The 19,939-nt window shown below is 38.8% G+C and overlaps 1 protein-coding gene across 2 annotated transcripts in view; it reads left to right on the top strand.

Annotated features, from left to right (window-relative positions):
* Positions 1–8,951, top strand: part of MEIKIN (meiotic kinetochore factor) — an 81,167-nt gene extending 72,216 nt beyond the window's left edge. For both annotated transcript variants that reach the window (XM_047866322.1, XM_047866314.1), the window contains one exon: positions 8,362–8,951. In XM_047866322.1, the coding sequence (XP_047722278.1) occupies positions 8,362–8,393 (32 nt within the window). In that variant the 3' untranslated portion in view covers positions 8,394–8,951. The remainder of the gene's footprint in view (positions 1–8,361) is intronic.
* Positions 8,952–19,939: the final 10,988 nt, after the last annotated feature.

The following is a 19,939-nucleotide window of genomic DNA, read 5'->3' as shown; positions in this document are numbered from 1 at the left end:
CTATTCATGTCTTCTGCCCATTTCTTCACTGGATTATTTGTTTTCGGGGTGTTCAGCTTGGTAAGTTCTTTATAGATTTTGGATACTAACCCTTTATGTGATATGTCATTTGCACATATCTTCTCCCATTCCATCGGTTGCCTTTTAGTTTTGCTGATTGTTTCCTTCACTGTGTAGAAGCTTCTTATCTTGATGAAGGCCCAGTAGTTCATGTTTGCTTTTATTTCCCTTGCCTTTAGCAACATATCTAGTATGAAGTTGCTTGGTGGAGGTCAGAGAGGTTGCTGCCTGTTTCTCCTCTAGGATTTTGATGGTTTCATTTCTCACACTTAGGTCTTTCATCCACTTTGAATTTATTTTTGTGTATAGTGTAAGAAAGTGGTCCAGGTTTATTCTTATGCATGTTGCTGTCCAGTTTTCCCAGTACCATTTGTTGAAGAGACTGTCTTTTTTCCATTGGATATTCTTTCCTGCTTTGTTGAAGATTAGTTGGCTATATGTTTGTGGATCCATTTCTGGGTTCTCTATTCTGTTCAATTGATCTATGCGTTTGTTTTTGTGCCAGTGCCATACTGTCTGGATGATTACAGCTTTGTAATATAGCTTGAAGTCCAGAATTGTGATGCCTCCAGCTTTGGATTTCTTTTTCAATATTGCTTTGGCTATTTGGGGTCTTTTCTGTTTCCATACAAATTTTAGAATTGTTTGTTCTAGCTCTGTGAAGAATGCTGGTGTAATTTTGATAGGGGTTGCATTGAATATGTAGATTGCTTTGGGTAGTACTGACATTTTGACAATATTTGTTCTTCCAATCCATGAGCATGTAATGTTTTTCCATTTTTTTGTGTGTCTTCTTCAATTTCTTTTACAAGCTTTCTATAGTTTTCAGTGTATAGATTTTTAACCTCTTTGGTTGGGTTTACTCCTAGGGGTTTTATGGTTTTTAGTACAGTTGTAAATGGAATTGATGCCTTGATTTCTCTTTCTTTTGCTTCATTGTTGGTTTGTAGAAATACAACCAAATTCTCTACATTGATTTTATATCCTGTGACTTTGCTGAATTCATGGATCATTTCTAGAAGTTTTTTGGTGGAGTCTTTGGGTTTTCCACATAGAGTATCATGACATCAGCAAAGAGTGAAAGTTTGACTTCCTCCTTGATGATTTGGATGCGTTTTATTTCTTTGTGTTGTCTGATTGCTGAGGCTACAACTTCCAACACTATGTTGAGTAACAGTGGTGAGAGTGGACATCCCTGTCATTTTCCTGACCTTAGGGGGAAGGCTCGCAGTTTTTCCCTAGTGAGGATGATATTAGCTATGGGTCTTTCATATATGGCCTTTATGACCTTGAGGTATGTTCCTCCTATCCCTACTTACTTGAGGGTTTTTATTAAGAAAGGATGCTGTATTTTGTCAAATGCTTTTTCTGCATCTATTGAGAGGATCATGTGGTTCTTATCCTTTCTTTTATTAATGTGATGTATCACATTGATTGATTTGTGGATATTGAACCAGCCCTACATCCCAGGAATAAATCCCACTTGATTATGGTGAATAATTCTTTTAATGTATTGTTGAATCTGGTTTGCTAGTAGGGTTTCACTTTTAGTAGCATTCTTTCTGAAAATATTTTTCATATATTTTTACATTCACTTACCATTGGTTGAGCACCTCCTCTGTGAAAGGATCTGAGCTAAGTTTGTATTATATCTCATTTATTTCTTACTATGGCTTTATAATAGACAGATGTTTATCATTATTCTCATTTTATATGTAAAGAATATGGAACTTAAAATAGTATGCATTTTGTCCAAGATTTTACTGCTATTGGGTGGTAGAGAAGAATTCAATCTCTCGAGGTTTTTTTTAACTCCAAATTTAGGTTTTTCTGTATTCTCCTGACTGTATATCAGACAGAATGTCTGATTAATCATTGGAGCCTGGGGACATTTTATGAGTAAGCAGGCAATGAAGCAATTGAAATTTAATAGGTTATGTAAAACCTCAATCCAACTAAACTGCTTGCTTTTGATCCTTGTCCTCATTTCTGCTACACAGTCTGCTCTGAGCACTCCCTAAATCCACAGAAGTCTTTTTCTTTTTTCTAATTCAGTGCTACTCATTTGACGCTTAGTAATATATTACTACCTCACATAATTCACAATGCTGACTTTTCATATTCTTCAGGTTATGAGGTTTTCAAAGACAGAGACCCCATAATAGGCTTTTTTCTATCTCTGTCTCTGATGACATTAGCATGGTGGTAGGGAATAGTAGATGACATATCAGTCAGGTTTTTCCCAAAGAAGCAGAACTAGTAGGTTATAAGTACACACGTAGACCTAGATGTATACATATATATATATATATATATATATATATATATATATATATATGTATATATATAAGGAGAGGTATTTCAAAGAATTGACTTACGCAGTTGTAGGGTCTGGCTGAAAACTATAGGGCAGACTGGAAACTCTTGGGTGGGAACTGATGATGCAGTCCTTAGGAAGTATTTCTTCTTTCTCAGGGAAACCTCGGTTTTGCTCTTAAGGCCTTTCAACTGATTGGTGAGGCCCAATTATCAAGGATAATCTCTTATCAGATTAGTCTGTTATTATAGATATTAAACTTATCTACAAATTATCTTCACAGCAATACCAAGATTATTATTTAGTTTAATTGGGTAATATAGCCTAACCAAATTGACACATACAACAAACCATCACAGTCTACTTCATGTCAAGTATGTGTTCATACACATCTCCTTAAATCATATTTAATCTGTAAATAAAGACAGTAACAAAGTCATACTTCTGCCTAACATAATGTACCTGTCCTACATACAATCCAAAATGTGCTAATTCCTTTCCCAGAAGAGGATCCAAAATCCTTGGCAGGGGGGGGGGGGTGGTATTTGTTCTTCTTGATACCCTGTAACTCAAGTGCTATGATATAAAGTGAATTTATTATTAAGACATTTTATGTTAGATGATATGGGAATAAGAGGGGGAAGAAAACAAAGATACTTGCTTAAACTAGTCATATGGACATAACTGGTATTTATAACTACCTTCCTCCACTACCCATTTCATATTTTTTTCTTCCTCAGCAAGCACCTCAGCTGGTTATAGTTCTTAAACTCGTAGGGTGATACATACCTCATTTAAGTAGGGTCTAGGCCATTAGTCCTGTTTGGATTGGGTTGTCGTAATTTTCCACTGACCTTAATCACAGGGCATGGTAATACTAAGAGATGCCTTAAGGAATCTCTTGTATTCTGTACATACTCTTCCTTGCCTCCATTGTGGAGGAAATTTCGCCTTGGTAGTCAGGATCAGTCACCCCACCAGCACAGTAATTCTCTTCTTTGTCTGTTGATTCAGAGGCCTGAGGAGCCCAAAGCAGCCAAGTGGCAGTCTTAACTTCCAGTTCAATAGAATCATTGTTGTGTCTGTTGGTGGACACATCCCTTCCTTTGGAACTAAGACCTCTAGGACAGCTGAGCATAAAGTCATGGGAACAGGAAGCAAAAAATTTTTGCTAGTGGGTTACGAGTGGTTATATTGAGTGATCTCAGTTCCACCTCCATTTCTTGATTCTTGGGCCTGTGAATCCTGGCTGTGAGAGAAATAGTACCATATATTTGATGCTGATTCAGAACGTATACAACATTCTGGAGAACCTTGTCCCAGCCCTGCAAGATATTGCTGCCTAATTGGTACTCTAACTAAGTCTTCAAAAGGCCATTCTACTATTCTGTCAAGTCAGCTGCTTCAAAATTGTGGGGAACATGGAAATATCAGTGAATTATATGAACTTGGGCCTTTTGCCACATTTCTTTTGCTGTGAAGTCAGTTCCTTGATGAGAAGCAATGTTCTTCGGGATACCATGAAGGTGGATAAAGCATTTTCCAAGTCCTTGCATGGTGGTTTTGGCAGAAGCATTGCATGCGTGAAAGGCAAATCCATATCCAAAGTAAGTGTCTATTCCAGTAAGAGTAAAATGCTGTCCCTTCCATGATGAAAGTGGTGCGAGGTAATCATCCTGCCACCTGGTAGCTGGCTGATCACTCCAGGGAATGTTCCTTATTGGGAATTAGGTGTTGGTCTCTCCTACTAATAAATTGAATATTCATCAGTGATGGTAGCCAGGTTGGCTTTAGTGGACTGCTGAGCCCATGTATAACCACTGTCCCTACCACCATGGCCCCTTTGTTCATTAGTTTATCAGTTGGTGATGGAGGCGGCTGGGGAAAGAGGCTAACTGGTATCTACAGAATGGGTCTTCTTATCTACTTGATTACTAAAGTCTTTGTCTGCTGAGATCATCCTTGGGTTAGTAGTCACAGGGAACACAGATAATCTTCACATTTTTTGCCCATTCAGGTAAGTCTATCTCTATGCTTCTTCTCTAAATTTTCTTGTTATTAATTTTCCAGTCATGTCCCTTCCAAGTCCCTAACTGTCCAGCCAAACTATAGGCCACAATCCATGAATCAGTATATAACCACATATCTGGCCATTTTTCCTTTTAACAAAGGGAACATTGAGATATATTTCTTGAAGTTCTTTCTGCCCACTGGGAGAATATACCTTCACCAATTTTCTTCAAGGATGCCACAGAAAGGAGCTTTTAGGTTGTGCCTGCATATCTGTAAACCAAGTCTGAGGCGTTTTTTTTTCTTCAGTAAGCTGATTGTAGAGCGAATTCTTCATGATGCCAAAAGTACAGGTGGGGAGAGAGAAGATAGTATAGCAGTAGTGTGGACCATAGGCATTTGGGCCACTTCCTCATCTAACTTACTTGTGTCTTTCAGGCTCAAGCTCAGTTTCATATATGCCATTTCTCTTTGATAGTGTAGTGATGCTCTGCACAGCCAACTTTATGGCTTGGTGCATCAGACTGTGCATAATTCGTGATGGGCAGCTTAGCTCTCTTTGTAACTTGGTGTTCCGTGGTTAAGTATTGAGTCACTACTAAGGCCCAGTAGCAGACCAAAAGCTGTTTGTCAAAAAAAAATAGTAGTTGTTCACAGGAGATGCCAGAGATGTGCTCCAAAATCCTAAGGACCTGTGTGCTGTGATTCACCTACAGGATCCAATAAAACATGTATATTTCTCACTGACATTTCATGCACCACTGGATCTGCTAGATCTTTTGGTACAAGTGTCAGAGCATCTTGCTTAGTAGCCTGGACCTGTTGTAGAACCTTCTATTCTAAGGCTTCCTCAAAACCAGTAGCCTTTAGGTACTTGGTAAATGGGTTGAAGTAGTATACTCAAATGAGGTATGTGTTGACTCCAAAATCTGAAAAGACCCATTAGGAGGGGCCAGATGCAACAACTTATCAGTTTTTGGTTGTAGGAGGAGCAATAACTTACAATTTATCTTAGGAGGTATATTTCTCATATCACTAGGCCCCTAGAAATTTCACTGAGATGAAAAGATACCCTGCAATTCCATTTCCCTGGACCATGGAGCCCCATCATTTCCACTTCCAAGAGTATATCCAACTATAATGTGTATATATATGTTCATCAACAGATGTATGCTAGAATGTTCATAGAAGCACTTGGATAATAGACCCAAACAGGAAATAATCCAAGTGCCCACCAGCAGTAGAATGGATCAATACTGTGTTACATTCATTTTCATTGGGAGTGCTGTATAGCAGTGAGCATCAACAATGTGCAGTTACATGCAACAATATTGATGACATAAGGAGCCAGACACAATAGAGTAAATTTCACATTACTTATATTTAGTACCAAGCTAGGTAAAACTAAACTATGATGAAAATCACTATAGTGGATGTCCTCATTAGGGAGTGACTATTAACTAGTAAGCATTATGAGAGGAAATTCTAGGGTGCTAGTAGTGTTCTGTTTCATTATGTGAATGCTGGTTACATAGATATAGTAAGTTTGTGAAAACCCATCAAGCTTTGCAGTACATATATGTACATTTTTTTGGGTGTAACAAAAAAAGTTAAAAAATAAAAACAGAGAGAGACACCTGGGTGGCTCAGTTGGTTAAGCATCCTACTCTTGATTTTGGCTCAGGTCATGATCTCATGGTTCATGAATTTGAGCCTCACATTGGGGCTGATAGTGTGGAGCCTGCTTAGGATTTGGGATTCTCTCTGTCTCTCAAAAATAAATAAACCTTAAAAAATTTTTTTAATAAAATAAAAATAGAGAAACTTCTTTTAATTTTATGGCTGTGCATATTAGTCTATGACATGAGATAATATCACAATTCTGGGCTTAAGTATGCAACAAATCAATACTAAAATGTGTCTGGGAAGTTCTTCCAAGTGTTTAGACTGAAATTTTTAATGTGATTCAGAGAGACCCCTTGATGTATGCTGACCAATTATGCCACCTCCTGGCTTCTTTCTAGACTCTCACCTCATTTGGCAGCCTCTTCATTTAAGTAATTCCCTTTCAACTTCTGGCCATTTGTCTGTGCCTTTCCTTTAATAAAAATAGCAAAGCCCTAAGCTAACTAGTGATCGTGTTATTTTGAACATGTAACGGCCTATTTTTAGTCCTGGCATTTAACGTTTTAGCTAGTTTGGCAGTTATCTAATCAGGACTGCAGTATGAAGCTTACTTTTGATGGCCTAGGACCCCTGCTCATTATGATGTTTGATCATTAATAATGCTGATTAGAGGGGGAAAAAAGTGGTGAAAGTGAACCACAAGAGGAATCCAAAAGAGAAGTGATAGATGAGGTGGTATGGGTAAATAGAAGTTTGAGAATGGTACATCCATGTGAAAGAGGCCTTCAGTAACATCCAGTCCAAGGTTTCTTGATGGGTGGTCCTCTGACCACCTACACCAGAATTACTTCAGACCTGGAAAATTACATTCTCTAGAGACATGGCATAGAAATCCACAATTTGAAGAACTCTCAAAGTGATTCCAGTAAGCACTAAAATTTGATAGCCTTTTAATGATCTGGTCTATTTTGCTTATGTTACATGTAATAAAAATGACTTAGCCAGATGAATAAGTGACTTGTTCATATTCACACAGCTACTGGCAGAATCAGAATTAGAACTTAGCTTTCTTGGTTTTCATTAGTTTGGGTAGCTGTCAAATAAGGCATGTGAGGTAGAGTAGATAGGGCTCTGAGTTTTTCAGCTCATCTATACATAACAGTTTTGCTTCTCTTTGTTTTATACATTGGGCTTCTGTATTCTATTTAAACAGACACTTTTTTTCTTGTTGATTCGATGTCAAAAAAGATGAAGTTCTGCAGTTAATTGGTTAATTTATTCAATAAGTTCATTGACTGGATGTCATATGTTAGATGAAGTTAGTGGTTGGTAATATTGAGATAAAGACATAGTTGTCTTTATGAAATTTGTAATCTCATAAAGGAAGTCACATAGGTAAAACAAGTCCAATAGGTACTTTCACATATGTAGGACTGTGTTGGGATACATAGGGAGATGCTTTGAAGGATGATCTGAAGCCCTCAGAGGCATTCTGAGTATAGGCTTTCTAGGCAGAGGCACCATGATAAATAGAAGCACAGAGGCTTAAAGTATCATCAGGTAGTTAAGGAACTGAAAGTAGTTACATTCGGCTGGAGTTGAAATTGGACTCTGAGAACTGATACTCCGAGTCTTTAGTAGGGATCAGAGGATAGATTATGAATCCCAAAATCCTGTATTAGGAAGAACCTGGGTTTAGCTACAGCATAGAAGAGTAGAACACAAAGGAAGGGTGGGTAGGGACATGTGAGGATCTTCTTGCTGGGTGGTTGCTGAGGAAGACAGGGATGAGGAGCACAGCTAGATCGACTCCTCCAGGTTATATGGCTGGAGTTAGAGGCCTTGTGTTGCTACTGTCAGCCATCTTTGCTGGACTTCCCAGTGGAATGTCATTGTCTGACTTCAGAGAGTAACCTCAGCATGTCCAGGAAGGAGTGTGCTAGCTATTCCTCTTTTTATTTTTATTTTTATTTTTATTTTTAACGTTTATTTATTTTTGAGACAGAGAGAGACAGAGCATGAATGGGAGAGGGTCAGAGAGAGGGAGACACAGAATCTGAAACAGGCTCCAGGCTCTGAGCTGTCAGCACAGGGCCCGACGCGGGGCTCGAACTCACGGACCGCGAGATCGTGACCTGGCTGAAGTCGGACGCTTAACCGACTGCGCCACCCAGGCGCCCCTTTATTTTTATTTTTAAATGGTCTCTGGATTTGTTTAATAAGGGACAGAGTGAAACTATATTGGTTGGGTGTCAAGAGCTCATGCCCCCAGAGACTGGTTATTAATAATTATTAGTCACCTTCTTGTGATATATATGGAATAATCTATTATTGTATTTTTTCTCCAGATATTATAATAAAAACAAATGGCAGGATGTAGCAGCTGTGGCTGAATTTTCACCACTTTGAAGATATGCATGAATGTGAAGCCAAAGTCCATAAAGCAGAATATCTGCCTGAAATTATATGTAATTCAAAAATCAAAATTCTCTAATTATTTGTGATATATCCTGGTGTTTAAATTCTACCAAGATTCTTATAATTTAGTCTGTAAAGAGACATTCTTCTGTATCTTCTTAAATATGTGTATTTGTATTGTAAAATAAGAATAAATATCTTAAAAGACTGTACACTAACTAGATATTTTAGCTGTTTATAAAAAGCCAAGTACCAGAATACTGTGTAACTTACTTTGTGTTTTTCCCAAAGTTTGTCCTCTGTATGAATTAAAAGTATTAAAGTTGTTGAAGCACTAAAAATGAAAATGCTTATATTACAAGCTATTTTTAACAGAACTTAATTGAAACCACATGAGTGAGAGACCTAATTCCAGGTCTGACTGAAAGAAACTCTATACTCAAGTTTGCTGAAGCAGGGAATGTATAATATGTACAATCAATCATACACTAAGTATTTGATATATTACCTCATCCTCAAACCTTTAGCTAATACTATCTGTAGGATTTTTTGTGTTTGTGTATGTGTGATATTACTTGTTGTGGCGTCTTTACACCGCCCTTCCTAAAAAGCAGCAGCTCTGTTGTCAGAGAACATCAGTTGTATAACTGTTGGTGAAATTGTAATTCTTAATGGTTTATTAATGTTATTATACATAAAAGTAAATAAGTCAAATTTTCAAAGCTGCTTCAATATGAAAGAAAATTCTAAAATCAATGGATTAATTTGAGGTTATGTAACCAGTATAACATTCATTTTTAAAGATGAGTTCCATGAAGATATTTTTGTAAATTACTTGACAAGTTCTTAAGCGACTAACAAAACTATTTTTAATTTCTATTTCACGTTTCCATCTGGAGGTGAAATACGGGAAAGTTACTAGGAAATGTAGAAAAGATCATTAAAGATGGTGGCTAAAACCAAGTTTAGATCTGAATGTTTTTAAATTTTTTTAACGTTTTTATTTATTATTGAGAGACAGAGAGACAGAGCATGAGCACGGGAGGGGCAGAGAGAGGGGGAGACACAGAATCTGAAGCAGTCTGCAGGCTCTGAGCAAGCTGGCAGCACAGAGCCTGACTTGGGGCTTGAATTCACAAATCGTGAGATCATGACCTGAGCCGAAGTCAGATGCTTCACCGACTGAGCCAGCCAGGTGCCCCTAGATTTGAATTTTAAATCAGTATTCAACTAACAGAACAACTTGGTTTTAAAAGCAGAAATGTGACAAGCAGTGAGGGGAAAAGAAACTCTCAAGTTTATAATCCAAGTGGGAAGGGAAAGGACAAATTATACTTGATAGTTTCTAATCAGGTGGTAGGTTCTTAGGAGAAAGAATGACGCTTGATTCTTAGGCTGGGCCTAGTGGGGCTGGAGGAAATAAGTACTTACTTCGTATTGCTGATAAGGAAAATAGAGTTAGCTCAGAGAGAGGTTAATACTTACACCAGGCTGATGTGAGTTAGAACGTGACAGAGCCTGGATCTGAAGGCAGGACTATTTAAATCCACTTTGTTTTATCAGCTAGAGCATAAAGAAAAGTGAGAGGGAAGGAGTTGCAATTGGCATTCAAGGCTTAGGGGTGGAGGTATGACTTAAAGTATTATTAAGAGAAAGGAAAGTTGAATAAGCTTTAGATTGCTGTCTAGAAGACATGAGAAGTCCAAAGCAGATTACTGTTGGCAAATCCTACAAGAAGGTTGTATTCTTCACTTTATATCTGTGGGTAGGTCTCGAGGTCCTTCAGTGAACCTCCCTAGAAGAGCATTATAAAAAGAGTTCTTGTCTGGAAAGAGGGTCTCCATAGTTTTCATCACATTTTCAATGTTGTCTGTGATCTAAAAACAGTTAACAATGGGACTGGACCCCTTACTTCAATGTATAACTAATATTAATTTCAAGCATTTAAATTTTTCTAATTATACCTCATGAAAAAGAAATCTCAGGTCATAAGTCCCCAGGAAAATAGTTAAAAATGCATGAAAGGGCAGATGTTATGTCATTTTAATTTAGAAATTTTTAACTGGAGTGTTTTTTCACTTCTCCAAGGTGTAATTCATCATGCTTTGTTCACTTGTGAATGGCCTCTTTTCTCATATTGTATATATAGCATATGTGTTTCTATGAAGGATATAATGCCCAGACTTTCCAGATCAAAGTTAACTACAACATCTTCTACTCTAATGTTGCTTTCTAACCTACATTTTATTTTACTTTTTACTTTTTCAAATTATTTGTTTTTATTTTTAAATTTACATCCAAGTTAGTTAACATATAGTGCAATAATGCTTTCAGGAGTAGATTGCAGTGATTCATCCCCTACATATAACACCCAGTGCTCATCCCAACAAATGTCTTCCTCAACACCCCTTGCCCGTTTAGCAATCCCCCACCCACCCACAAACCCTCCAGCAACCCTTTGTTCTCTGTATTTAAGAGTCTCTTATGTCTTGTCCCTTCCTGTTTTTCTATTATTTTTGCTTTCCTTCCCCTATATCCATCTGTTTTGTATCTTAAATTCCACATGTGAGTGAAGTCATATATTTGTCTTTCTCTGACCAGTTTCACTTAGCATAATACCCTCTAGTTCCATCCATGTTGTTGCAGATTCTAACCTGCATTTTAAAATGTTGACCCATTTTACATTTTAAATCCTCCCTTGACTCCTTATGTTCTTCTACATACCCATTCTTCACCCTTTTACACCCAAATTTCCTAAAGAGTGCTACTTTCACACCTATCCCTCACTCCTCAGCACATCCTCCTCCACCTGCCCCCAATACACACAGAGTCTGGCTTCAACTCTCATTCTCCACTGACATTGCTCCCCTCAAGGTTACCAGCAATCTTCTTGATGATAATCTAAGGGGTATTTTTCAGTGTTCATCATATCTAACCTCTCTTTCCCAGCTACTGATAATGCAGACTAGTGCTCTTTTCTTGAAAGCCTCCAGAAAGGAATGACCTCTCTGAAACATTACTCTCCAGACTTTTATCCAATCTCCAGCTCTTTCTCTTCTCTTTCTTCTGAAGGTTCATTTTCCTCTGTTCAGTCTTTAAATTTTGGTGCTTCCATGGGTTCTATTGTAGGGCTTCTTCTAATGTTACACAGTCTCCCTGGGTGATTTCATCTATCTCTGACTTCAGTCACTATCTTTTTGCAGTTGACCCTAAATCTTTGTCTGTAACTGCCATGGATATTGGTAGTAGACATGTGTGGTGATTGTCTCTGCATCTGTCCCCCAAGAGGTTACTTGCCTTTCCTTATATACCCACAGCATCCTATACTTGTCCATTATCATAATGTTAATTGTAATAATTATAATAATACTTAGAGTTAATTGTCAAATTCTGTTTTTTTCTTCCTAGACTATAAGGTCCTTGAGTGAAGGAATTACACTTGTTCATTATTATATTTTAATTCCCCTCTACCTCCATCCTAATTGGGTTTTGAATTTCCAAGCCATGTGGTTTAGGTTGGATTGATCCCTTCTTAGTTCCAGGGGTGAACCTTTAATGATTTAAGGAAATTAACATAGCCCACCCAACTCTGGCAGAATTATTGGTTAGAAATGGGGCCATGGCCTAAAATGATTCTATTGGAATCAAGTTCAGAGGTTTTTTTCTGGAAATTCTGGGATATAGACTTTTTCCTTTTTCCTTTTGGATTTTTACCTGAAAGGATTTTACCTGAAAGGAACGCTGCTGGAGCCACCTGTGTCCACACATGGAGGCCTGGGAATGGAGGTCACATAAAGAGATTAGAGTTGTGATAGAGTGATTGGATTCTTGATATCATTGGGGCAGTCCCTGGATGCAGCTGTGCCTGAACTTTCCATCTACTTTAGGTCAAATTATGAGAGTTCATCATTTTTTTTTTCAATTAAGCTAGTTTAGTTTGGTTTTTCTATCATGTGTAAAATAGAACATCTTCACTGCCTAGAGTTGTAGATCAGTGTAACCAAATGCTTACTTGTCATTACTGCATGGGTTCTCATGGTATCTGATATTCAACATACCCCAACCTGAACTTATTTTCCCCCTTGAAGCAGTTCTGTTTTCTGTTTCAGTGCTAGATATCTTCATCCACCCAAGTTATATGAGCCAGGAATTTGGCTATCATCCGTAATCCCCCCCTTTCTCTTGTTTTTTCACAGGCAGTCATTCATGAAGTCCTGTTGGTCCTGAATCCTAAAGACTCCTTAGTATTTCCACTCCCCTCCATTCCTATGGCTGTTCTCTGAATTCATGGCAGTATTTCATTGGCTGCTTTAGTGTAACAGCCTTACCACTAGATTCTCAGCCTTTATTCTTTTATCCTATAGTTAATTTTCCACAATGCATCAAGAAGGAGTTTTCTGAAATGCTCATCTGATCATGTTTTCTGCTGAAAATCCCCCAATAGCTCTTCAGTGTATTCCGAATAAAGTATGATCTTTTGAACTTATTTTACATAATATTCTTAATCTAGTTCAGTGTTACCAGTAGATTATATTATATGCCACTGAATTTTTATATTTTCTTTTGCCTGCAGGCCTGCCTGTGCTGCTCCATCTGCCTGAAGCACAACTCCCCCACCCACATCCTCTTCTTTAGCTTCTATTTTAATTTTTAATCCCTATTCATTCCTTCCTTCAGAAAACTCTCCTTAATTCCCCCGAAAGGCTGTCTTTGTATTCCCATAATATCCTGTACTTGTCCACATCATAGCATTTGTCACAGTGTACTGTAATTACCTGTCAAATTCTTTTTTTTCCCCTAGACTGTAAGCTCTTCAAGTGTAAGAACCACATCTTGTTCATCAGTGCGTTTCTAGGTTCTAGCATAGCTGCCAGACACATTAAACATATTACTGTATTTGAAAAATATTTGTTCGGGAGCATGGGTGGCTCAGTCGGTTAAGCATCCGACCTCGGCTCAGGTCATGATCTCATGGTTCGTGGGTTTGAACCCCACGTGGAGCTCTGTGCTGACAGCTCAGAACCTGGAGCCTGCTTTGGATTCTGTGTGTCCCTTTCTCTCTGCCCCTCCCCCCAGTCACACTCTGTCTCTGTCTCTCTCCTCAAAAATAAATGAAACATTAAAGAATATATACTTGTTGAAAAAATGTTTGTCATAGAAGTGTGGCATTATATAAAGGGCCTTCTTTTTTTTTTTTTTAGTATTTCCTTTTTTAATTTATTTTTTTTCAATATATGAAGTTTATTGTCAAATTGGTTTCCATACAACACCCAGTGCTCATCCCAAAAGGTGCCCTCCTCAATACCGATCACCCACCCTCCCCTCCGTCCCACCCCCCATCAACCCTCAGTTTGTTCTCAGTTTTTAAGAGTCTCTTATGCTTTGGGTCTCTTCCACTCTAACGTCTTTTTTTTTTTTTTTTCCTTCCCCTCCCCCATGGGTTTCTGTTAAGTTTCTCAGGATCCACATAAGAGTGAAACCATATGGTATCTGTCTTTCTCTGTATGGCTTATTTCACTTAGCATCACACTCTCCAGTTCCATCCATGTTGCTACAAAGGGCCATATTTCATTCTTTCTCATTGCCACGTAGTACTCCATTGTGTATATAAACCACAATTTCTTTATCCATTCATCAGTTGATGGACATTTTGGCTCTTTCCATAATTTGGCTATTGTTGAGAGTGCTGCTATAAACATTAGGGTACAAGTGCCCCTATGCATCAGTACTCCTGTATCCGTTGGGTAAATTCCTAGCAGTGCTATTGCTGGGTCATAGGGTAGGTCTATTTTTAATTTTCTGAGGAACCTCCACACTGTTTTCCAGAGTGGCTGCACCAATTTGCATTCCCACCAACAGCGCAAGAGGGTTCCCGTTTCTCCACATCCTCACCAGCATCTATAGTCTCCTGATTTGTTCATTTTAAAGGGCCTTCATTTTAATAGAATAGAATAGAATTCTAATAGAATTCAAGGTCAGGATTTCAAACTGATTTATTTTATATTAAAGTAACAGTTTGATTCCTTAAAAGCACTTATCACAGTATGTAATAACTTGTTTACTTGTTGGTTTTTTTTTTAATTTTTTTAACATTTATTTATTTTTGAGACAGAGAGAGACAGAGCATGAACAGGGGAGGGGCAGAGAGAGAGGGAGACACAGAATCGGAAGGCTCCAGGCTTTGAGCCATCAGCCCAGAGCCTGATGCGGGGCTTGAACTCATGGACCGCGAGATCGTGACCTGAGCTGAAGTCGGATGCTCAACCGACTGAGCCACCCAGGCACCCCTACTTGTTGGTTTCTTAAGGGCAAAGGATATACCTGTCTTGTTTGTTATTGTACTCTTAGCAGCAAGAACATAGTAGGTGCTTGATGCACCATCTCTTTTTGATTGTTTCCGTTAGCATAAAAAATTCTTTGTTATCTTCTGTCGTAAAAAAAGAAACCAGTTTTCCCTCTTTCCATCTCCTCTCACTCATTTTCTCTGCTCCCTATGTCAGCAAAACAGAGGAAGTATCTATACTTGCTTTAACATTTCCTTTCTACCCTTTATTTTTTTGAACTCACTCTTGCACACGATTCCACTGAAACTACTCTTACCAAGATGCCCATGTTGACGAATCTAATGGACACTTAAATTTTCAGCAACATTCAACACAGTTGATCCCTTCCTTCTTTTGGGAACTTTTTCTTCTCTCCTTATTCTTCTCTGCTAGATCCTTCTCTTCAAGGCCTCTAAGTGTTGTCTTTGTTGAATCTTAGTCCTGGACCCTCTTCCACACATACACATTCTCCCTAGGTAAACTCATCCATTACATTATTTTAAATGCCTTCCACATTTATCTTTCTTTTTTTTTTTTAATTTTTTTTTCAAGGTTTATTTATTTTTGGGACAGAGAGAGACAGAGCATGAACGGGGGAGGGGCAGAGAGAGAGGGAGACACAGAATCAGAAACAGGCTCCAGGCTCTGAGCCATCAGCCCAGAGCCTGACACGGGGCTCGAACTCACGGACCGCGAGATCGTGACCTGGCTGAAGCCGGACGCTTAACCGATTGCGCCACCCAGGCGCCCCACATTTATCTTTCTAATCCTGTCTTCTCCCCATATATTTTACTTAGAATCTCTACATGGATATCTAATAGACAAGTAAAACTCAACATATCCAAACTTAATACCCTTGATTTTCTTCTTCAAGTCTGTGCTTTTCCTGGTCTTTTTATTGGGAAATAACTTCCATTTAGATGCTTAAGGGAAAAACCTAGGGGTTAATCCTTGGTTTTTCTTTCCTTCACTTATATCAGAATTCCTATTAGTTGTATCTCCAAAATAACTCCAGTTAGCCATTATCTGCTTTCACTGAAAATACACAGTAGCCTCCTATACAGTTTTTCTGCTTTCATTTTTATTCTTCTATAATCCTTTCTTCTCAGAATATCCAGAGTGATCTTCTAGAGCCATTTATTGTCCGGCTGTAGTTTTAAACTCCTGCAATAGCTCCCATCACGTTTAATCTATCTTTGTAACCTCTCAAACATCTTCTTCTTCCCAGAGTGCACTCAGCTTCTCTGACCTCTTTTTTTCTTCTTCAAACAAGTCAAACCCATTTCTGCCTCAGGGGCTTTGTACTCTTTCTTCTCTCTGCTAGAATATTCTTTCCATGGCTCGTTCCTCTTCATTGTTTAGACTTCATTTTAAAATCCCACATCTTTGGAGAGGACTTTCCTGACCATTCTATCTAAGTATGGCCTCCTCCAGATGCTTGCTACCAACTATATTGTTCATAGCTCCTAGCACAACTTGCAAACATCTTGTTTATTTTGCCCCTTCCCACTGAGAACTAAGTTCTCAAGAGTAGGTATTTTTGTTAGTACTGTGTCCTCAGTTCCTACAAGTCTGAGACCTTGGAGGTCCTCAAGAAGTATTTGTTGAATAAATGAATGTTTTTGTTTTCTGGACTCAAACTACTGCTATTCCCTTAAAAACATTTTTTTTTGGGCGCCTGGGTGGCTCAGTCGGTTAAGCATCCGACTTCGGCTCAGGTCATGATCTCGCAGTTCGTGAGTTCAAGCCCCACGTCGGGCTCTGTGCTGACAGCTCAGAACCTGGAGCCTGTTTCAGATTCTGTGTCTCCCTCTTTCTCTCTGACCCTCCCCTGTTCATGCTCTGTCTCTGTCTCAAAAATAAATAAACGTTAAAAAAAATAAAAAAAAAGTCTTTTTGTTTTTCTTTTCTTTTTTTTTTTAAAGTAGGCTTCACATCTAGCACAGATCCCAGCACAGGCCTTGAACTCATGACCCTGAGATCAAGACCTGAGCTGAGCTGAGATCAAGAGTCAGACACTTTACCAACTAAGCCACCCAGGCACCCCTGCCTTTCCCTTATTATATAGCAGTTAATCATCAGTTGGTTTAAGAGTTTTTAAAACTGAGGTACCCTGAGTTCTTCTATGTATTACTCAGGCAGTTTTACTTGATCATCTTGATTCTGAATGTCTTGTTCTATGACATTATTGGTGAGAACTGAACTTGTTTCATGAGAATTTAGCATAATTGAGGCATGCTTATTAGTATTGTGATTAAAGGAGATAGATTCCAGTTTTATTGCCACCTTTTCCTATATCTGTAACCAGAAGAGAGTGCCCCTGTCTTTTATGTTACTGGAAGCAGGTGGACACAGACCCATAGGCTATTGGGGTTTTGGGGTGGCTGAATCACCTATCCCTGAGTGAGAGTGTAGGCCTTAAATCTAACAGTTACACATTCATATAATATTAATGAATAGAAAACAATTACTTCATTTCTCACATTTCCTCCTTGCTGATTATCTAAAGTAAAAGAGCCTACTTTAAGACACCTCAGCCTCTTTGTGGGAAGAGGCAGCGTTAAGTGAAAGAGAAAAAAAAGATAATATACACTGTTACTGAATTTGAAGTTATTTTCAATTTAATCTGCATCATTAAGTATAGTTATGTGTCATAACAAACGTGTCATTTCATTGCTTTCTTATTATGTAATTTGAATATTACACTGCAACATAAAGGAAATGTGATGATAGCAAGTTAATTTAGTTTTTTCTGTACCTTTTAAGCATAAATCTAAATGAGACTACAGAAATGAAGTTATTACATGATTAGAGAATACTAAAACAAAGTATCTCTTATGCAAGCAGTCATGTTCTTTCCCTTATTAATATCTATAATTATCCATGAAGTAACTTTTTCCCAAGATGAAAGCACACAAGGTTATTGTATTTAGAAACTTACTTCTGAGAGGACAAGGAAATACTCTTCTCTCTGCCAGTCATGGACCAGCCATGAGTCCTTTGTGTCATTGGTTCTATATACACAGGTTTGGGTCTGTTTCCACTCTAACTAATTTAGTGTAACTTACTAATATAAAAGCAAAATAATATACCCCTAAATGAATGATTAATTGACTTATAGGATGTGCATATTCTCACTTCTAAATATTGCATTGATTTCATTTTTTGTTTACAAAAATTGTATTCCATATTCACATTTCTTTTCTCTCTTTTTTTTTGGAGAAAAATACAGTTAATTCTGAGCAACACAAGTGTGAATCTTATCTGTAGATTTTTACAGTTTAGTACTATAAATGTATTTCCCTTATGATTTTAATATTTTCTTTAACTTACTTTATCATAAGAATACAGTATATAATATATATAAAATACAAAAATATGTGTTAATCAACTGTTTATGTTATTGATAGGGCTTCTGGTCAACATTAGGCTATTAGTTAAGTTTTTGGAGAGTCAAAAGTTATACTTGGATTTTTGAGGTTGTAGTGGTTGGGGCCCCATGCCCCCTGCTCACTTGTTCAAAGGTCAACTCTTTACATAGTTCATTTTGCCTTATTAGAAATCTTTCTGTTTTGGTGCCAGAATCTCAAGGATTATCTTTATACATGTACCGTCCTGCTGTTTTGAGCCTGTATTGCCCAGTAAACTATGGGGCTTGGTAAATGAATCTTAACCCCAGAATGTTGTATGTCACCTTCTCAGAAAGACCTTCCCCACTTCCCTCGTTTCATTACTTAGTTCTCATTCAGAAGCTAGTCTAAAATTACCTTACTTATTGTCTCCTCATATAGAAAGTTAGATATGCCTTCTTTGTTTACTTTGGATCCCCAGTACCCAGACCAAGGACACTTAAGCATTTGTGGAATTAATAAATTAGTTTCTTAATCATCTATAAATAGTGAAAATCTTGCAACAGTGAAACTCATGGTAACCGCTGAAATTGTCAGTCTGCCTATTTGTTTTCTTTTTTCTACAGAAGACCACTTATTTTAGAGTTTAAACTCTAGCTGTAAATTAGTGGGAGTTGGTAGCCACTCAAGGAAAAGACTTTTATTTTTCTGCCTAATTAAATGAAATTTTCAAAAGGGTTTTTTAAATCTAGACTTCCAACCACATAACGGTCATTTACTGACATCCATATTTGTCAGAGAATTTCGTCCCACGCTACAAAAATTTCTATTATGGAGGGGGAGTGGGGGAACTAATGGGAGTACTGAAAATTTATTTAGACCAGTTTGATCGGAACCCTGATAAATTTTGGCGTCCTGGGTTTAATAAGACTGTAAGGTCATTTTCAAGCCATGTGTTTTTCTTTGGAAAGTGGTTTTCCTCCCATCAAATCCATTTGTGTACAATTCCATTGTAGAATTCCTCTCTCCCTTACATAATAGACGTTAAGATAAAGCTTAAATCCTTAAATCCTGAGCTTCCCATCATTAGCTCTCACAAAAGGCTAATTCCCGGTGTCTGGGTTCGAGGGTTCAAGGAGCCTGTGGTAAACCCTGAAGGTGGCTGCCCAGAGCCCCTGGCTGAGGCCTTCTCTGCTGGAGGTCATGACTATGGAGGGTGTCTTGGGCAGGATTCTCCACTAGCCACGCGCTGTCAAGCTTTGAGCCCACACACCTCGCGGCCTGGCGCGGGCAGGCCCGTGGCTCCGCACTCAAAGTCCAACCTAGGTCGAACACCTTCCCCGCTGAGGGGGCGACCGAATCCGGACAGGCGCCGGATGGAGGTACAAAACCTTGGAGGCTGAAGAGGGAAGGGCAGGGAAGGGTCGATTGCCCGTGGAGCTCTAAGCATCCCGCTTTGTCGTGGGTGCAGGGAGCCGAAGCCTTCTGCATCGCAAAGTCCCGGGAATCGTAGCCTCAGATAGCAGCAGCCAACGTCACGGAGAAGGACCGTGACCCGAGCTCGTTCCCCCTTCACTTCCCCAACCACCTCTATTCCCCGCCCCTCCCCTCCTTTCCGCGCACACCCCGCCCCGTGAGCTGCCACGTGAGGGAATCCACTCGTTAGCCTATGGGGGCCAGCTCCGCCCCACGCCCCCGCCTTGCCCCCTGCTCTGCGCGCCGCCACGTGATGCGGCTCACCGCCAGCCAATGGACGCCGGTCTCGCCTCGCGCCCCGCCCCGCGCGCCGTGGCCGTTTGAAGTGACTAATTTCTGTCATATGACTGAGGCGCTCA

The sequence above is a fragment of the Prionailurus viverrinus genome, chromosome A1, assembly GCF_022837055.1.
Source record: "Prionailurus viverrinus isolate Anna chromosome A1, UM_Priviv_1.0, whole genome shotgun sequence".
In the NCBI taxonomy this organism is placed as follows: Eukaryota; Metazoa; Chordata; class Mammalia; order Carnivora; family Felidae; genus Prionailurus; species Prionailurus viverrinus.
The sequence above is the reverse complement of the archived record's forward strand: the minus strand, read 5'-3'. Positions and strand labels throughout refer to the sequence as shown.